This window comes from Equus quagga, chromosome 16, assembly GCF_021613505.1.
Source record: "Equus quagga isolate Etosha38 chromosome 16, UCLA_HA_Equagga_1.0, whole genome shotgun sequence".
Classification (NCBI taxonomy): Eukaryota; Metazoa; Chordata; class Mammalia; order Perissodactyla; family Equidae; genus Equus; species Equus quagga.
In genome coordinates, this window is record NC_060282.1 from 2371203 (window position 1) to 2388405 (window position 17203).

At 54.1% G+C, this 17203-nt stretch overlaps 1 protein-coding gene across 14 annotated transcripts in view; it reads left to right on the top strand.

Moving 5' to 3' along the window:
* The first annotated feature begins 132 nt into the window (after positions 1–132).
* Positions 133–17203, top strand: part of TSNARE1 (t-SNARE domain containing 1) — a 167917-nt gene continuing 150846 nt past the window's right edge. For 2 of the 14 annotated variants that reach the window (XM_046642026.1, XM_046642027.1), the window contains exon 1: positions 137–1542. In XM_046642026.1, the coding sequence (XP_046497982.1) occupies positions 1368–1542 (175 nt within the window). In that variant the 5' untranslated portion in view covers positions 137–1367. Of the gene's footprint in view, positions 1543–1735; positions 2269–12653; positions 12846–17203 lie in introns of those variants that run through there. The other 12 variants (XM_046642018.1, XM_046642030.1, XM_046642016.1 and 9 more) reach the window with 10 other exon arrangements.

Below are 17203 nucleotides of genomic sequence, written 5' to 3' on the forward strand. Positions count from 1 at the left end.
GGGTGGGGGCGCTCCGGCTCCGCCCTCGAGGGCGCCCCCCGCGGGGAACCCCCCCGCAGCCCGAGGGCGCATGCGCCCGGTGCCCCCGCGGCTGGGCTGAGCGCCGGGGGTCCCGGGCGGGGGTCGCGGCTGCCCTGATTCCCCGGTGCCCCCCCTGCAGGGCCCAGGGGTTGGTCCCCGGCCCGGGCGAGTGGGAGACACCGTCGGGGAAGCGGACCCGCGGGCTTCCCTGCGCGCCTGCCTGCCCTTCCTCCGAGTTTGGCTTGAGGGGCCTCCTGGTTCCGAGGGCTGGGGCCGTCGGGCCGGGAGCTGCAGGTGACCCTGGGCGGTGCTGCCCCCGCGGAAGCCCTTCAGGGGCCGCCTGTGGGGAACCTCAGGTCTGGGGCCCTGTGCGAGCCGTCCAGCGTGGTGGCCGCCAGCCACGGCGTGACACAGGCCGGGACCGCTGCGTCGTGGTAGAAAGTTCCCTGGGCCGGGCTGCTGGGCGAGATGGGCCCGCTGCCGTCCCAGCCCCGCCGGGCTCGCTGCCTGCCCTGCCCTTAGCTCCTGGGGGGCCTCCTCCGGGCTTTCGGCTCACTCTCCCCAGCTCCGCTCCCACCAGTGTCCTGTCTCGGGCGCGGTCTCCTTCCCTTTTCGGCATTTCATGTTCTGTCACTGCCACTCGTTGGCTTGTGTACTTTCTGTAGTCTCTGCGAGGCAGGGATTGGGGTGGTTCCTCACTGCACCCCCAGTGTGGGCACAGTCTCAGGGTCAAAGATGCAGGTGAAGTTTGTCAGCATTGGAGGGTTTCACCTGTTGAAACGGGGATTTCACGTGGTTCAACCTCATCCGTTGTAGGAATCTAGCACAGGAAAGGTCTGTCCTGTCCGTGTCGGTTCAGGAGCCACGTTGTGACTGCAAATGGCTGTGGGAGACTGGCAATCTCAGAAGGCTTTCTAGAGGAGGGAGTGTGTTAGCTGGGTCACCTCCACATTCCTCTCCTCCTCTGTTGGCCTGGCCCCCCTGACTGTCTAGGCAACCTTCTCTGGGCGCTCTAGAGGACTTGAGGTGGGTGCTGAGGCACAGGCACCCCCTTCCTTCTGCGTGAAGGTTGGCATCTGATTCCTGCCCACTGCTCCAGCTGCATCTTCCACAGCTTGCTTCCTGTGCCCCAACACTGCAGAAGTCCTTGTTTCCTGCACATCCCATGTCTTTGTCACCAGTACCAGAGGGTTGATGCCAGGCTTTCTACTTGGGATGCTCTTGTACTCCCGACGTCCCTTTGGCAGCCTTCCTGTTCCCCGCCTCCCCTGGGTGGGGCTCACCCGCAATTACGCCCATGGCCGGCAGCACCTGGTGCTCACCTTGCCTTTCTGTGTCTCGCTGAGATGACCTGTGTCTGTGTTTGCCTCCCACACACGGCTGAGAGGCCCAGAGTGTGGGGACCCCCATCTTGGTCACCTTTGGATCTTGAGTGCCCAGCCTGGCATGTAGAGCTCGCTAGACCCCCAGCCGATTGTGTGAGTGAGCAGACTGGACACGCATGCCGGCGGAGAGGCCATGGTGAGAAACACGGCTGAGGCAAGGGCTCTATTCACGATGCGGGGTGGCTCGAAGCAGGGAGCTGGGACTCACCTTCTGGCTGGGGGGGAGGACACAAACCGTGACCAGGGGGTACTGAGCCGTCAATGGCAAGGACTGCATTCGTGCCATAGGGTCCTGAAAAAGGGAGGCCTTCCCAGGTAGGGGGGTTTGAGCTGGGCCAGGTAGCAAGGCGAGGGGTGGCTGGCCAGAGAGCCCGGGCGGGTGAACTGGGCATGATGACACGAACCAGCCTGCCACACCCCACAGCACTCCCGGGGTACCGGCTCTTCCCTGAGCGACTTACGTCAGTGACTCAGTTCGTCCTCTCAGCGGCCCTGGGGGGCCTATTAATCTCCCCGTATTACAGGTGAGGGGGTCAAGGCCCAGAATGGTGAGCCTGCCCTGAGTCCCTGAACCGCCAAGTTCTGCATCTCCAGCCGTCCGTCTGCACCCAGAAGTGTGGTTGCGCCCAAGGTTGTCGACACCTTGTTGCTCTGCCCAGTGGGTGGGATACCTGAGCAGCCGGCCAGGACTGAGCGTTGTTCCCTGCTGCACGCGGGGTATCGGTGGCTGCCGGCCTTGCTGTGATGGCATCGTTTGCTCCAAGTGGAATTCACGCTGCGTGGCTGAGTCCAGCTGTAATTCGTCCTGTTCTTCAACATCTGATTGTCGACGTCGGCTGTGTGGCCTCCCTGGTGCCGCGAGGTGGGCCTCCTCTGGGACTCGGCTGTTTTCTGCCAGAGTGCCCAGCACTGCCTGGCTCCTCAGTATTTGCCGACCCACGAATGGAGGAGTGGGTGACAAAAGACTAAAAGGAAGAAGGAAAGAACGAGTGGGGCTGTCCTGTCCTGTCCGGGGACATCCCCTGCGGGTGTGCAGTATTCATTCTTGCACTCTACTCGAACGTCCTTGTCCCATTCGGGTGCTTTGAGGCAGGCGAGGGGGTTCTTATTCCCATTGTTTAGGGGATGAGCTTGGGGCCGAGAGAAGGCTCCTGTGCCCAGGCTGGTACTCCATGGCAGAGGCACAGCCGTCGCCCCGTCGGCTGCCCCACCGCTTGGGAGCCGCAGCTCTGATCGCCCAGCTGTGCCCGGGCCCTGATCCGGTGGGTGCCTGGTGGCTTTTGGTTGAAGAAGTGAGGGGGGTTGTGACACAGCTGACCCAAACCTGTGTACTCCACCACGCTTCCTGTTAGCACTGCTCCCGGAGCCAGTGGAACCTGCCGGAGGCAGGGAGTTGTCTTGCCCAGGCCCTGGTGGAGAAGACAGGACCCGCCGACAAGCCAAGCCAGGTGCCCTGGAGGTGCCCGAGCCGGCAGATAACGTGGGCACGGTCATGCCGCCTCCCGGGGCCCTTGCTTCTGAGGGGCCTGCCTGCAGTCCAGGGCTGTGCTTGAAACCCGTCGCAGCCCTTCTGCCAGCCTTATCTCGGCTGCGGTTTGTCCCATCAGCCTGAGGCCTGCTGAGGGCCAGGCCGGGGGTGAGGGAAGATGATTCTCCGCCTAGCTTCAAGCCCAGACCGTGCCAGACGGAGCCCTTCCCCGCTTGTGGGTCCACCCCAGGCTTGGGTAGGCCTCGATTGGACTCGAGGCCGCTGGTGGGCTGCACGTGCTCTTGTAGGCTGTGCGTGGGGCTGGGGGTCCTGGTAGCTATCTGGGAAGGGGTCCTGGATGTGGGTGAGGCCTGAGCTGAGTCTGAAGCCTGAGCATGGGAAGGAGGCGTGCCAGGCAGTGGGGAACCACAGCGGTGCAGGGCTCCCCACAGACTGGTCAGACTGGAGCCAGGCTCTGGGGGCCTGGGGAGGCAAGTGAGGCCTGGACTTCGGTCCTGAGCAGGCAAGGGCCAGCATGAGCCGTGCAGAGGTTCGCCTGAAGAGGATAGGAGGCATGGCCACAGGGAGCAAGGACCAGGGGTCTGGGCCTGGTGGCCCCCAGGGCCTGTGCCGGAGCCTGCTGCTGGCATCTTCCCCAGCCCGCAGGGCCTGGCTGTCGGCCTGTGGCTGGGTATTGTGTGGCTGGGTCTGTGGTGGTGGCAGCAGTGCTGTAGACCCCCTCGGTGGGATGATGGCTGGCCGGGCAAGCTGGGCTTTTCCTGGGCCTGGCGGCAGGCTGCTTATTATTCCAGTAGTCTGGGCTCCCGCGTGTTGGGGAGACTAGCCCTCCCCCAGGTGGACACGAGAGCAGAGCTGGACAGTCAGGCTGATCCTGCGAGCCCTGGCCTGGAGCTCCAGCCTAGTAAGCTTGTTCTTTCTTGAACTGGATCGATGGAAGCTTGTCTTGTTGGCTGCCTCGGGTTTCGAAACCCCCGAGAGCAGGCCCAGGACCAGCCCTGACTTGTGTTAGCCTCCGGGTACGGAAATAGCGAAGTCCGAGGGCATTGCAGCATCTTAGCCGTAGGGTCCTGACTGATGGCCCTCATTAGTCCCTCCCTGGCCCTGCCCTTTTTGACCCTGCGGCCACCTGGGAGGTGGTGGTATCAACACCGTCTCAGAGACAGGGACACTGAAGCTCAGGGCCTTTTGGAGACATTGCCGGGGGCTGCAGGGAGGGTCCCCAAGGCACGAGAAGGGGCTGTGGGTGTTGGGGAGTGCCCGGGGGATGCTCTGGCAGCCCCAGGGCAGGTGGAGCTGCCCCTCTTCTGAGCGACTGTTCAACAGCCTTGCCACTGCCTCCTGCTCCAGAGAGCTCACTCTGCCTGGACGGCGAGACGTGGCCTGGTTTCGAGTGCCCCAGCAGGAGTACGAGAGCTGACCATCGTCGCCGTCTTGGTATCATCACCGGAATAGTCACTGCTGTTTCTTGACCGCTGGTATCTGCCAGGTCCTTGTATTCCTCAGATCAGGAGACTTCCCAGGGCTGAGCATCTTACCCGGAGTCACAGGCCTGTAGGGACTGGCCAGGACTTGAACCCAGCTCCAGAACCCGCTGACCACTCGGCTGCCCCGCCCGCCCAGCGTGCCTGCTCTGCTGCTGCGGGGAGGACCAGACTGCAAGACGCTTACACGCCAAAAGGAGCTCTGTGAGCTAGGGGACATCATTCATGATGGTGAAGATTGTACTGATGAAGATTTATCCTGGACTTCCCTCCATATTGGGCTGACTGACATTCCAAAGGAGAGCTGGGCAGAGGTCTGAAGGCTTAAGGGACCCAAGTGTCCTGGTGTGCCGTTTCTCACGGAGAAGGGAGGCCGGGGGAACTGGGAATTCTCCTTCCTGGAATGGCTGACAGGTGACGTAGGCTGGGTCCCCTTGGGCCGTGGCTGGCCCTCCTGACCTGTGGGAGGTTTTCCAGTTGTTGAGTCCAGCGTTTTCAGGGCCCTGGGCCAGGGGTCATGCTCGGACACCTGTCTGCTCATCCTGTTTGTCCTTCCAGTGCCCGAGCCAGACCCTGGGTGTGGTCTGAGGGGTGCAGACTGAGCCTGCACTGGCTAGCAAGCCGGACCTTGGGGTGCAGGGTGGTGGTGAAGGAGGAGGGTGGGGTGTCAGCTGGGAAGAGGGGGGCAGGCATACCGGCGGGGAGGGCATCAAGGTTCTGCTCAGGGAATCGGTGCTGGACTGAGCAGCAAGGACAAAGCAGGGGTGCGACCCTGCTCCCCCCGGCCGGCTGCCTTTGGCTGCCCTCCACCAGGATCATAATCCATTCCAGCTGAATATTTGGAGAGGGCCATGTTTCTGAGCCAGAAGCCCGGCATCAATCTCTCCTCACATTAAGACGGCACATCACGACAGCCTCCTTCCTGGGCTGGGCTGCCCTCCCTGCACTGGCTCCTAGGAGCAGCGCTAATGAGGAGCTGGCTTCGTTCCCCGGGCCTGCCCTCCGCCCCCGCTGCCTCCCCCACAGCCAAGGTGCTAATGAGCGGGGGCTGGCGGGCTGGGGAGGCAGTGAGTCCATTCTTCCTGGCCCAGGGTCCAGGAAGTCTGCGCTGACGGGGGGATGTTCCAGTGGGTCTGCAGCCCTCAGCCTGGCCTCTTAGTTCACTCTTACTGTGCCGGCTCCTCGTGCTGCGTGTCGCTCTGGCCTGTCACTCCTGGCTGACAGTCCTCTCCCTGTCAGGCCGCCTCTCACTTGGTGGTCGCGGCTCCTTGCGGTTTGACCTGATCGTCTTTCAAGCCTCTGGTCAACCTGCTGGGCTGACTTCTTGGCCGCCTGAGCCTGCCTGCCCCTCTGTCCAGAGTGGCCGGGTGCCAGACCCACCTGGCGACCCCCTGCGCCCACTCAAGGCTCAGTTCCATGCTGCTGTCTGGAGGCCCGCCCTGTGCTCGGGGCCTGGCATCGGGGCAGGGCACAGGGAGGCCTGCGGACTAATGTGAAATCTTGTGGCCTGTGGATGTTTGTTTCAGCATCGGGCTCCCTGTGCACTTACCCCCACATTACCTTTGTCTTTCTGTCTCTGGGGGCCCAGCACAGGAATAGCACACAGTAGGTGCTCAGTAAATGCTTGTGCAAGCATGAACTAGCAATTGGAAAGACCTGTTTCTCAGCAGCCTGGTGTGCCTAGGCCACGCCGGCATCTCCAAGTGGGGCACTGATAGAGTTGGTGGGCCAGCCGTGAGCAGGCGCCTCTCCTGTGTTCACCGACTCCGCAGAGCAGGAGGGAGACCGCAGCTTGGAGAGGGCGGGTCACGACTCCTGGGCGGCACAGCTGCACAGAGCTGGAGTCTTCCAGAGTCCCCTGCCAGGCTGCCCCAAGGGCTCAGCTTAGCCGGGCTGCTGCATGCGGACGAGTGTTTGGCAGGTGGATGGCATGTGGGGAGGGCTGCAGGGACCCTGAGGAGCGTTGCCATGGCTCCGAGCTGAGCAACGTGGTGGTCTTAGTGCCACTGCTCAGAGCTGGGAAGCGGGGGCATTATTTCCTCTTAGGCCCGGAGAGGTGGTGTTGTTTTCCCAAGGCCACAGAGCGAGTGCAGCGCGGAGGTGGGAGTAGAATGAGTGTGTCCAACCACAGGGCCTGAGTGTCTTTCCCACCCTCACCCTGCAGCATGATGGCCCGGAGTGTGGAGGGCTGCTCCCAGGGGTCCAACCACAGGACCCGAGTGTGTCTTTCCCACCCTGACCCTGCAGTGTGACGGCCCGGGGTGTGGAGGGCTGCTCCCCGGGGGGCCGACGTTGCTCCTTGGACCTGGAGGGGCTCTGCTCAGCCTGCTGTGTACACCCCATTCCTTCCCCAGAGTGGCTCTGTACTGTCCGAACACCGTTGTGTTTGGAGAAAGGGTTCTGTGTCTGGGAGCAGTTCTAACAGTGCTTCAGCCCTCTTACACATGGGGAGGCAGAGGCCAGAGCTGCCTGCCGCTGTGGGGGACAGCCTCGTCCTTCCTTCCACCTGACAGTGGGACAGGGAAGAGCACCTGCCACCTTTCTGTGCCACTGCCCACCTGTAGGAGGGGCCTGGAGGCCGGTGGAGGGAGGCCCCCCAGGCAGCGTGCAGGGTTCTGTTAGGGGCGGGAGTACAGTCAGGCAGCCTGATGCAGGCCCGGGTGTGGGTGGATGGGTAGAGGTCCTAACGGGATAGGCTGGGTGTTGCTGCTGTAAAAAGCATCCCTGAAGGGTCAGTAACCTGAAACCACAAAGGTTTGTGTCCGCCAGGATTGCACCAGGACTGGCTCAGTGTAGTCAGAGACACAGGCTGATGGAGCAGCCAATGTCCAGAATGTGCCATCTTCCTGCCGGAGGGCCAGAGAGCTCTGGGGGTCTTGTCCTGGGAACTAGTGCTTGGCTCAGAGGGAGCCGGGTCACTTTTGCTCACAGGTCATTGGCCAGAAGGAATCCCGTGGCTCCAGTTGTGAGGGGCCAGGCTGTGCCATGCTACCCCACTCCCCGAGGAAGGGAGGTGGGACAGTGGTGGCCAGTGCTGCTGTCCAGGGCCACACCAGCTGGCCAGGCAGCTTTGTGCATTTGGAAGGCCACCCTTCCTGCCCGGCTTTCCACGTGCACAGAGAGGTTGGGCCCTGCCGGCCTCATCTCCCTCTAGTCCTGATGTTCCAGGAGGCAGGTGCTGGGAAAGCAGATCAGGCTGCATGTGGCCTCTGCTCTGCACACCTGTGGCCTCGGGCGTGGAGGTCGACAGCCTGGCCTTTTTTTTTTATTGTTAAACTTTTTATTTTGAGACAGTTGTGCATTCACGTGCAGTTGTAAGACATAGTTCTGAGCCATGGTGTGTGCTTTGCCCAGTTTCCCCAGTGGTGGCATCTTGCAAAGCTCTGGTGCAGCGTCACAACCCGGATTCTGACACAGATGTGCTCAGAATACAGGCTGTTTCCTTCACCCAGAGAGCCCTCTGCGGTTGCCCTTTTGTAGCCACTCCCACCGCCCTGCGGCCCTGCCCTCCTTAGCCCTGGGAGCCGCTAGTCTGTCCTCCTTTCCTCTAAGGTCGCTGCAGGAATGTTGTATAAATGAAATCCTGGTCCATGGAAGCTCTGGGGACTGGCTTTTTTCCTTGGCGTCATTCCCTGGAGAGTTCTCAAGGTTGCTGTGTGCGTTAGTAGTTTGTTTCTTTCATTACTGAGTCCTGTTCTGTGGTGTGGCTGGACCGCAGTCAGCATTCCAGAGTCCTGTGTTTTAGTATTTTGAATAGTTGATATAAGTGCAAAAGTAAAAACATATAAGGAAGCTTATAGTAGCAAGTTACAAGTCTCCCGTCCCGGCCGGCCAGTCTTGTCTCCACAGGTGACGCTGCTCCTGGTTTCTTATCTGTCCCTCCAGATATGTACTAGTATATACCAGAGAAATGCCAGTGTCAGCCACTGCAGGTCAGCCATATACAGCTCAACCAAATACAGACACACGCTTTTGTGTTTTCCCTGCTTCTTTCTCAAGTCATGTTAGGACAAATTTCTGCACCTTGGTTTTTATGTTTTCCTCCTACTAAGCAAATGGCTTGGAGATCTTTCCATCTCAGTACAGAGAGCTTCTCTTTTTTTTGACAAGTACAGAGTATTTCAAGTGTGGCTATGCCAGGATCGATTCAATGGTCCTTTGTTGGTGGGAATCTGGGTGATTTTCGATGCTCGCCCACCGCAGGGTGGACAACTTTGTTTGTATGTCGTGTGGTGCATGTCAAATACAGTATGTGTGTAGGATAAACGCTCCGAAGGGCAAGGCCTGGGTCAAAAGAGTCAGGCCTTTCTAGTCAGGGTGCACACTGCCGAACCACCCGCCGGGGCTGAGCCAGTTTACCCGCCGCGGAAGGCATGGGGCGCCCGGCCAGCCCTGCCTGCCCTGCCTGCCGGCTGCAGATGCGTCGCGTTTCTTTTATTATGAACGGGCCTGGTGTCTTTTTATGTATCAAGGAGTCATTTGTATTTTCTCTGTGAACTTACTGTGCCTTGACTTTGTTCATTTCTTAAACACTGCTGTTCATCCTTTCCTCTAGATTATGGAAATTGGCCCTCCGAGTGTCAGATGAGTTCAGGTCGTTGGCCGCCTCCTTTTGTCACTGGGGCTGCTGTGCCGTGTGGAAGCTCCTATGTGGTCGAATTCATCAACTCGTGTATTGTGGCTTTAGGGTTTTGAGTTATAGTTAACAAGGGCTAGCGAGTTTAAAAAATACTGTGTTTTCTTATCGTTTAAGGTTTTTATTCATTTGTCTTTTATCCTGGTGTATGGCATGAGGTGTGTGTCGGGTTTAATTTTTCCAGATGTTTTACCAGTAGTCTCATGTAAATTATGAAATGATCCATTTCTTCCCCGGTGGTTTTAGATTCTAGCTTAGTCATGCCCTAAATCCCCATTTGCATTTAGACTTTTAGAATAAATGTGTTTGAGGGTGCTGGGAGCACTTCGCCTGCGACCTCCCCTCCTGACAGATGGCAGCGCCCGTGCAGTGGTGCTCAGCAGGGTGCGGGGCTGTGCAGCCGGGCTCCGGGCTCGCTCAGCTGGCTGGGCTCAAACTTGGTGCCCACCGGGTAGTAACTCCTCTTTCCCCCTCCCCCAGCCCCTGGCACCCGCCACTCTACTCTCTGCTATGAATGTGACTGTTTTAGACTCCTCATGTTAGTGGAATCCTGTGGTGTTTGTCCTTCTGTGACTGGCTATTTACCTTTGTATGATGTTCTCAAGGTTCATCAGTGGTGTTGGATATTGCAGAATCTCCTGCTTTTTGAAGGCTGAGTAAGATTCCGTTGGATGGGTGTGCTGCATCTTCCTTATCCGTCCACGATGGATGTTTACATTGTTTCCACGTCTTGGCTGTTGGGAAAAGTACTGCAGTGAACATGGGAGTGCACACAGCTCTTCGAGATCCTGCACAGCTGTTAGCTCAGGGCCAATCTTCCTCTATTTTCTATGGGCCGCCACCGCAGCATTGCCCAACGAGAGGTGGTAGGGACACACCTGGGATCTGAACCTGCGAACCCCCGGCCTCGGAAGTGTGTGAACTTAACCACTGTGCCACAGGGCCGGCCCCTGATTATATTTGTTTTTTACAAGCTGTTCCATTGTCCGTGTATGCAGTTGTACCACTGTTTTAATTATTAAGGCCTTAGACTATGTTTTCATATCTCAAAGAACTCATTGCTTTTTTGTCATAATTTTTTTTGCCTGTTCTAGGTTGTTTATCTTTACGTATGGACTTCGAATTAGCTTGTCTGTTCTTTACTCAGTCCTCACCCCAAACACACGTTTACACATGCTCTACTCCCCAAACCTGATTGGTTTTGGGGTGGAATTGTGTTAAATGTCTAAATAACCCCAGGGAGAGTGACATCTTGAATGTGGTATATCTTTCCCATTGTGGACGTCTCCTTTGGCATTCTTCTATAATGTTTTCAAGTTTTCTGTATTTGCAGGAATTTTATCCTTCTTATTGTTATTGTAAGGAGTTTTTTCTCCTATATCACCCCCTGTTTGTGTGTACATGTGTGAATACTCTTGACTTCTTTATGTAATTTTGACCCTTTCCACCCTACTGAATCCTGTTGTTTTTCAGTTGATTATCGTGGGCCTCCAGTCACAGCAGCAGTAGTGATCTTTCCTTCCCCTTTCAGGTTGCGTGTTCCAGGTCCTTCCCGTTGTCTAAGTGTGGGCTGGATCCTTTGGCACAGTGGCAGCCCGTGGCTGTGGGCGCCCAGTGGGCATGCTCTGGTCTTTTCCATGAAGCAGACGTGCTCTTGGACTGGGGTGGACAGGCTTCACGTGTCAGAACCTGGCCTGCCTGTTTTACTGAGTGTTTGTTTTTATAAATCAAGAATCATTGTGGAATCCTGTCAATTCCTTTTTAAAATCCTGTGTGGGACGATCATATGATCTTTCCTCTTAGATGTATTAATATGAGGGATTATACAGTGGGGTTGCTGAGAGTGACCGATCCTGAGTTCCTTGAACGTGCTTCACGGGTCTGATGTAGAGTTCTTTTAAGGTGCTGCTGGCACTTTCTGGTCTTGTGTAATTTAGCATCTTTGCATTGCTCTCCGGAAGTAAGGCTGCTCTGTCATTTTTCTCCTGGTGTGTACTTCTTTTTTCAGATTCTGAGATCAGTGTTGCACTTGCTTCATAAAAATAATTTGGAAGTGTTCCTTCTCATGCATTCTCTAGAACAGTCTGATAGCGTTGAGCTGCCTGGTTTTTAAAGGGTTGATCAGGTTCCCCCGAGAGGCTGCGGGGGCCTGGTGCTTTTTTGTTAGTTTGTTTTGGGATTTTTTTTTCCTTCTTCCCAAAGCCCCCCAGTACATAGTTGCATATTGTAGTTGTAAGTCCTTCTGGTTGTGACATGTGGGATGCCACCCCAGCATGGCCTGATGAGCAGTGCCATGTCCACACCCAGGATCTGAACCGGCGGAACCCTGCACTGCTAAAGCGGAGCGCGCGAACTGAAGCACTCAGCCACGGGGCCCCTGGGTTTGTTTTGAGGAAGAAAGTCCTTTTTCAACTTTCTTTCTTTTGGGAGTCAGTTTTATAAATGACTTTTTCCTGGAAAATTGCCAGTCTTGTCGAGCGTGAGCTATGCCCCTCTGGTCTTGAGGAGCTCGGTCTCCTGGCATTCTCCTCATTGCCTCGGTCTCTGGGGTTGTTTCCCTCCTATCTGCTTCACTTTTGCTTGGTTGGCTAGCTAGGAGTTTCTATTTTATTTTTCTTCAAAGATTCAGCTTTTGGATGTTTTTGTTAAATTGATGTCCTCTTTTTCTGCTTTTTAACTCATCACTTTTTACTTATAGTTAATTTCTTTTGCCTTTTCTCAGTTTATCTTATCATCCTTTTTCCTAGGTGTTTGATGCATATGCTTGATTCATTTGTTTACGTTCTTTTCCAAAAAGTGTTTAATATTTAAGAGCTGTTCCTTAAATTCTGATTGAATATATTTTCCTTTTGGTGCTGTCTGGACGTTCTGCAATTTAGGTTTGCATTCTCTTTTTTGGTCCAAGAGTTGTTTAGGAACAAGCTTTAAAATTTCCCAGGGAAGTGTCCTTTGATTTCTGGGTTTTGTTATTATTCTAGTTTGAGTTGCATTTTTTTTTTGTGTTCTATTTTTTTAAAGGTTGGCACCTGAGCTAACATCTGTTGCCGATCTTCTTTTTTTTTCCTTCTTCTTCTTGCAAAGCCTCCCAGTACATAGTTGTATATTCTAGTTATAGGTATGCTAGTTCTGCTATGCGGGACGCTGCCTTGGCATGGCCGATGAGCGGGACCAGGTCCATGGCCAAGATCAGAACCCTGGGCCGCCGAAGCAGAGCACATGAACCTAACCACTCGGCCACGGGGCTGGCTCCTGAGTTGTGTTTTGATCAGAGAGTATTGACTCTTCTCTTTTGAACTTTGGGTTTATGAGGTTTTGCTTGTGGCCCTGATACAGAGTCAGTTTTCATTGCTGTATCACGGATGCTTCAAAAGAAGACCTGTTTCCTCTCCTGGGTGTGCATGGGTTGACGTGTGCACAGGCAGGTGGTCCACCTTGCTCCTGCGTTTGGGTCGCGTGTGCCCTTGGCTCTTGTCTGCTTGCTGTGTGTGGACCAGGAGGCGTGAACCGCGGTCTCTACCGTTGGCACGTCTTGGTCTCGTTCTCCTTGAGTCTCCTATGAACCTTGGCTGTGTGTTATCTGGTGCACAGCTATTTATAACTATTCTGGTGTATTCTGAACTGTGCCCATTGGTGTCCCCAGGTGTCTTTCGTTGTCTCGTCTCCTCCTGTCTGACTTTGGGGTCATGCCCCGTCCTGTTTCTGCACCTGGCCTGGCGCACCTTCACCCTGTTGTCCTGAACCCTGCGAGTCCCTTCGAGTGTGTCTCTTACGTCCCACGCAGAGCTGGATTTCACCTCGTGACCCAGTCTGAGAACCTTGTTTGCTTTCCCTAGGTACGTTAAACTAATTTACATTTATTCATAGGTCACGTATATTTGATCTGAGTACTATTGTGTGTGCGTTTTTTAAAAAGTCTTTTACCATGTGGGTTTTGTTTTGAAGTTGATGTAGTTCTGATATTTAGGAGAGTCTGTCTTTGACTGAGTGGTCTCCTTGTGGTATTATCTCATGGGATGCCCTCAGCTCTCCATGTCTGTGGGGACCATTTATTAAGTACCTTCTGTGTCCGGCAGAATGGTGTCTCCCTGTCCACCTCCACCCCCATCCGGGGTGGCCACACTCTAATGCCTGGAGGCTGTGAATATGTTAGGTTGACCAGCTGGCTGCCAGTGAGGAAACTTGCTGGCCACGCCAGGCCTGGATCCCCCGCCGCCCGCCTTCCCTCCCGGAGCCTGCAGGAGGCGGCGGCCTAGCCGCACATCTGACCTCCAGACCCTGAGACTGCAGCTCTGTGTGGTTTTGCTGCCAAGTTGGTGGAAGTTTAGTGCGGCAGCAATAGGAAGTGCGCACACCTTCTATGAGTAATTATAAAATTCACGTGCTGTGTTGTCTTCCTCCCGTCAACTGATTTTAGTCAGTAACCCAACCTTTCTCAGTGGTTACCTTTGTACTGATACATCTTCTTGTCCTTCTGTCACTGAAATGTCAGCTGTGATGCCCTTCGACTCTGGGTTCCCATGATGAGGCGATGAGCTGACTATCCTGCCTGGCTTCCTTCCTCGTTTCCCTCTCCATTTTTATGAGTTGAGTCATTTCTCCGCAGTCAGAGCTTTACGTCGTCTGCGTTCTACCTGTCATCCATCCCCACGTTTGTTTGAGTTTGCGTCTCCAGGTGAGTGTGTTTGAACGGCTCACGGACAGCCCTGCTGATGAAGTTTTCTGTCAGCCTTTGATGGGCTGAGGTTGGTCCTGCAGGTGCTTTCTCAGAATGACTGATGGGAACCGTGTCCCTAAGGGCTGTGTGTTCAAAACTGTGCTTCTGGGCTTGAAGGACCGTTGGAGCGTTGGTGGGATCCTTGGTGTAGACCATCGTTCTTTGAACATCTTGTAGATGTCATTCCCCTGACATCTGGCTTTGGATGTTGCTTTGGAGAAATCTGAGGCCTGCTTCTTCATTCTTCCCTTCACAAATGATTTAATTTCTTTCTTTCTGCCTTAGTTTGTCCATTTTTCCTGTTTCTGTCCTTTTTGATGCTTTTTCCCCTGAAATGTCTTTTCTCCTGTACACTCTCTGCGGTCTGTCTTCATGTTGTCAGTGCTGTTTCTTCCGTGAGCTCTGCAAGCTCAGGGTTGTCTTCTCTGGCTGTATTTCCATCTTCTTCCTGAGTTCTTGCCATTCTGCTTTGAAGACTGCCTTCGTAGGGACAGTCGCCTGATTGCGTTGAAGTTTGGGGCGCACTGATTTTCCCGTGCTTCATGGTGGGGTGGGTGTCCTTCACCTCTTGGTGGGTGTCACTGCTCCTCTCCGTGCTTGCCCACCTGTCGTAGTTCTGCATCGGTGCCGGGCCAGTTCTTCTTTCACTGTTCTTTTTAAAAGACATTTAAAAATCTTGATTTTTAAATTGTAGCAAAATACACGTAAGGTAAAATTTACCATCTTAACCATTTCTAAGTGTCCAGGTCAGTGGCACTAAGTGCATTCACATTGTTGTGCAGCCGTTGCCACCATCCATCTCCAGAACTTTCCATCTTCCCGAACTGAAACCCTGTCCCCATTAAACACTAACTCCCCCTCCTCTCTGCCCCCCGCAGCCACCATCCTACTCTCTGTCTCTATGAATTTTACTGTTCCAGGTTCCTCATATACGTAGAATCGTACAGTATTTGTCATTTTGTGACTGGCTTATCTCACTTAGCATAATGTCTTCAAGGCTGGTCCATGTTATAGCACGTGACAGGATTTCCTTCATTTAAAAGGCTGAGTAATATTCCGTTGTACGGATGGACCACATTGTGTTTATCCTTTTATCCCTTGATGGACACTTGGGTCGTTTCCACCTTTTGGCTACTGTGAACAAGGCTGCCGTGAACACGGTGTACCGATGTCTCTTCAAGACCCTGTTTTCAATCCCTCTGGGTGTATACCCAGCAGTGGCATTGCTGGATCATATGGTGATTCTATTTTTATCTTTTTTGAGGAACTGCTTTCCTCAGCAGCTGTACCATTTTACATTCCTACCAGCAATGCACAAGGGTTCCAGTTTTTCCACATCCTCACCAACTCTTTATTTTCTTTTTTTTACAGTAGCCATGCTGATGGATGTGAGGTCGTGTCCCGTGGTTTTGATTTGTATTTCCCTAGTGATTAGTGATGTCGAGCATTTGTTCATGTGCTTATTGGACGTTTGTATACCTTTTTTGAAGGAGTGTCTAATCAAGTCGTTTGCCCATTTTTAAAATAGGGGTTTTTTTTGTTGTTGTTGTTGTTGAGTTTTAGGAGTTCTCTATATATTCTGGATGTTAATCCCATATCAGATATACTTTGCAAATATTTTTTCCCATTGGGGGTTGGGTTCTCACTCTGTTGATAGTGTACTTTCTACACAAAAGTTTTTAATTTTGATGAAGTCCAAATTTATCTATTTTTTCTTTTCTTGCCTATGCTTCTGGTATCATATCTAAAAATCATTGCCAAATCCAACATCGTGAAGCTTTCCCCTATGTTTTCTTCTATGAGTTTTATAGCTTAGCTCTTATATTTAGGGCATTGATCCATTTTTGCATTAATTTTTGTATATAGTGTAAAGTAATTGTCCAACTTCATCCTTTTGCATGTGGATATCCAGTTTCCCCACCACCGTTTGTTGAAAGGACTGTCTTTTCCACATTGAATGGTCATGGCACTCTTGTCAAACATTATTTGACCATATCTGTGAGGGTTGTTTCTAGACTCTGCGTTGTGTTCTGTTGGTCTGTGTGTCTGTCTTTATACCACCTGTCTTGGTTACTGCAGCTTTGTAGTAAGGTTTGAAATCAAGAAGCATGATGCCTCCAACTTTGTTCTTTTTCAAGCTTGTTTCGGCTATTCGAAGTTCGTTCATTTTGGATGAACTGGGTTTTTTCTAGACCAGCTCTCTGTAGGGCCCCCCCACCTTCTCAGCGAGGTGGGGATGGGGACCCAGGGGTGAACAGCTTGCAGAGACCTCTCCTTGGGTGATGCCGCAGAGGCAGGCTGCCTCCTGCGGATGTGGTTGTCTGGGCGATTCTTTCTGTGGTCCTGGCTCCTCTGCTCTTGAACCTGGCTGACCTCTCAGGAGCTTCTCATGCCCACCCTGCCCCGCACTCCCATTGCTCAGTGGTGTGGCACAGACAGGCTTTGGAGTTCAGGGTCAGCTTGGGATGCTCAGGGCATGCATTTCTGCAGGTGCTTTCCGAACTCTGTCACTGCTGCCCTGCATCCCCTCGCCACTCGTGAACCTCACTTTATTTCCATCTGTGGGGAGTCAGGCGGTTCCACCTGCTCGAGGTAGCCCTTACCTGTGTTTTGGGGCCTGCAAATTGTATTCATTTCCTACTTTCTCTAGATACGAAGTCTGAGCTTTTAAACTTTTCGTTTATTTTTGGGCATCATTCTCCTCACCATCCTAATGTGGTTTCTAGAAGGAAATAGGAAAAATATATGCGAATGTATGTAGCCATGTTTATACTTGAAGTGTTTCCTCATAGTCAATAAATTCTAAGAACTGTGAACATGAGAAAAAGGATAATGTGGTTCAAATGACTGTTGTGGGCTTACACGCAGTAGGCACTTAGTAAGGACTCACGCACACCCCTGCACCCTCCTGTTGTGACAGTAGGGCCACCAGCCCTGGTAGGGTTGAGCTCCAGCTTGCGGGGGAGGTGGACTTGCGAGGCTCTGTGTGGGATGTGGGCCAGCTCTGGGCCTGGAGCACTCAGCACCGTGGACAGCTCCAGGACTGCCTGGCAGGGGCCTCTGACCCGATGGGCCAAGAGCGGGGCCTCATCCTGGGCAGGGGTGAGCCACCAGAGGTGCAGGGCTGCCCTGGTGTCCCAGCCACTGGCCTGGCCTCATCCTCACCACTCACTACGGCAGTGGAGTGGGCAGTCAGAGGAGGGGCTGTGGGCTGTTGCTGTGGGCTGAGGCTGAGGGAAGCTCTCCTTTCCCCAGGCAGCCCCTCTCAGCTGGTTCCCCATGTCTGCTGCTGTCACCCTGGACAGATGTCACCCTCTGTGATTTAGCTCTGCCACCTGTAAAAAGAGGACCCCCTATCTTCTCTGAGACCTTGCTGCAGCCGTTGCCCCCTCCTGTATGGGGGTCTTCCCATCCTCAGTCAGTCAACTTAGTGACGTTATTGCCATTAAAGCAGCAGACAGACAAGCTACCACCCCC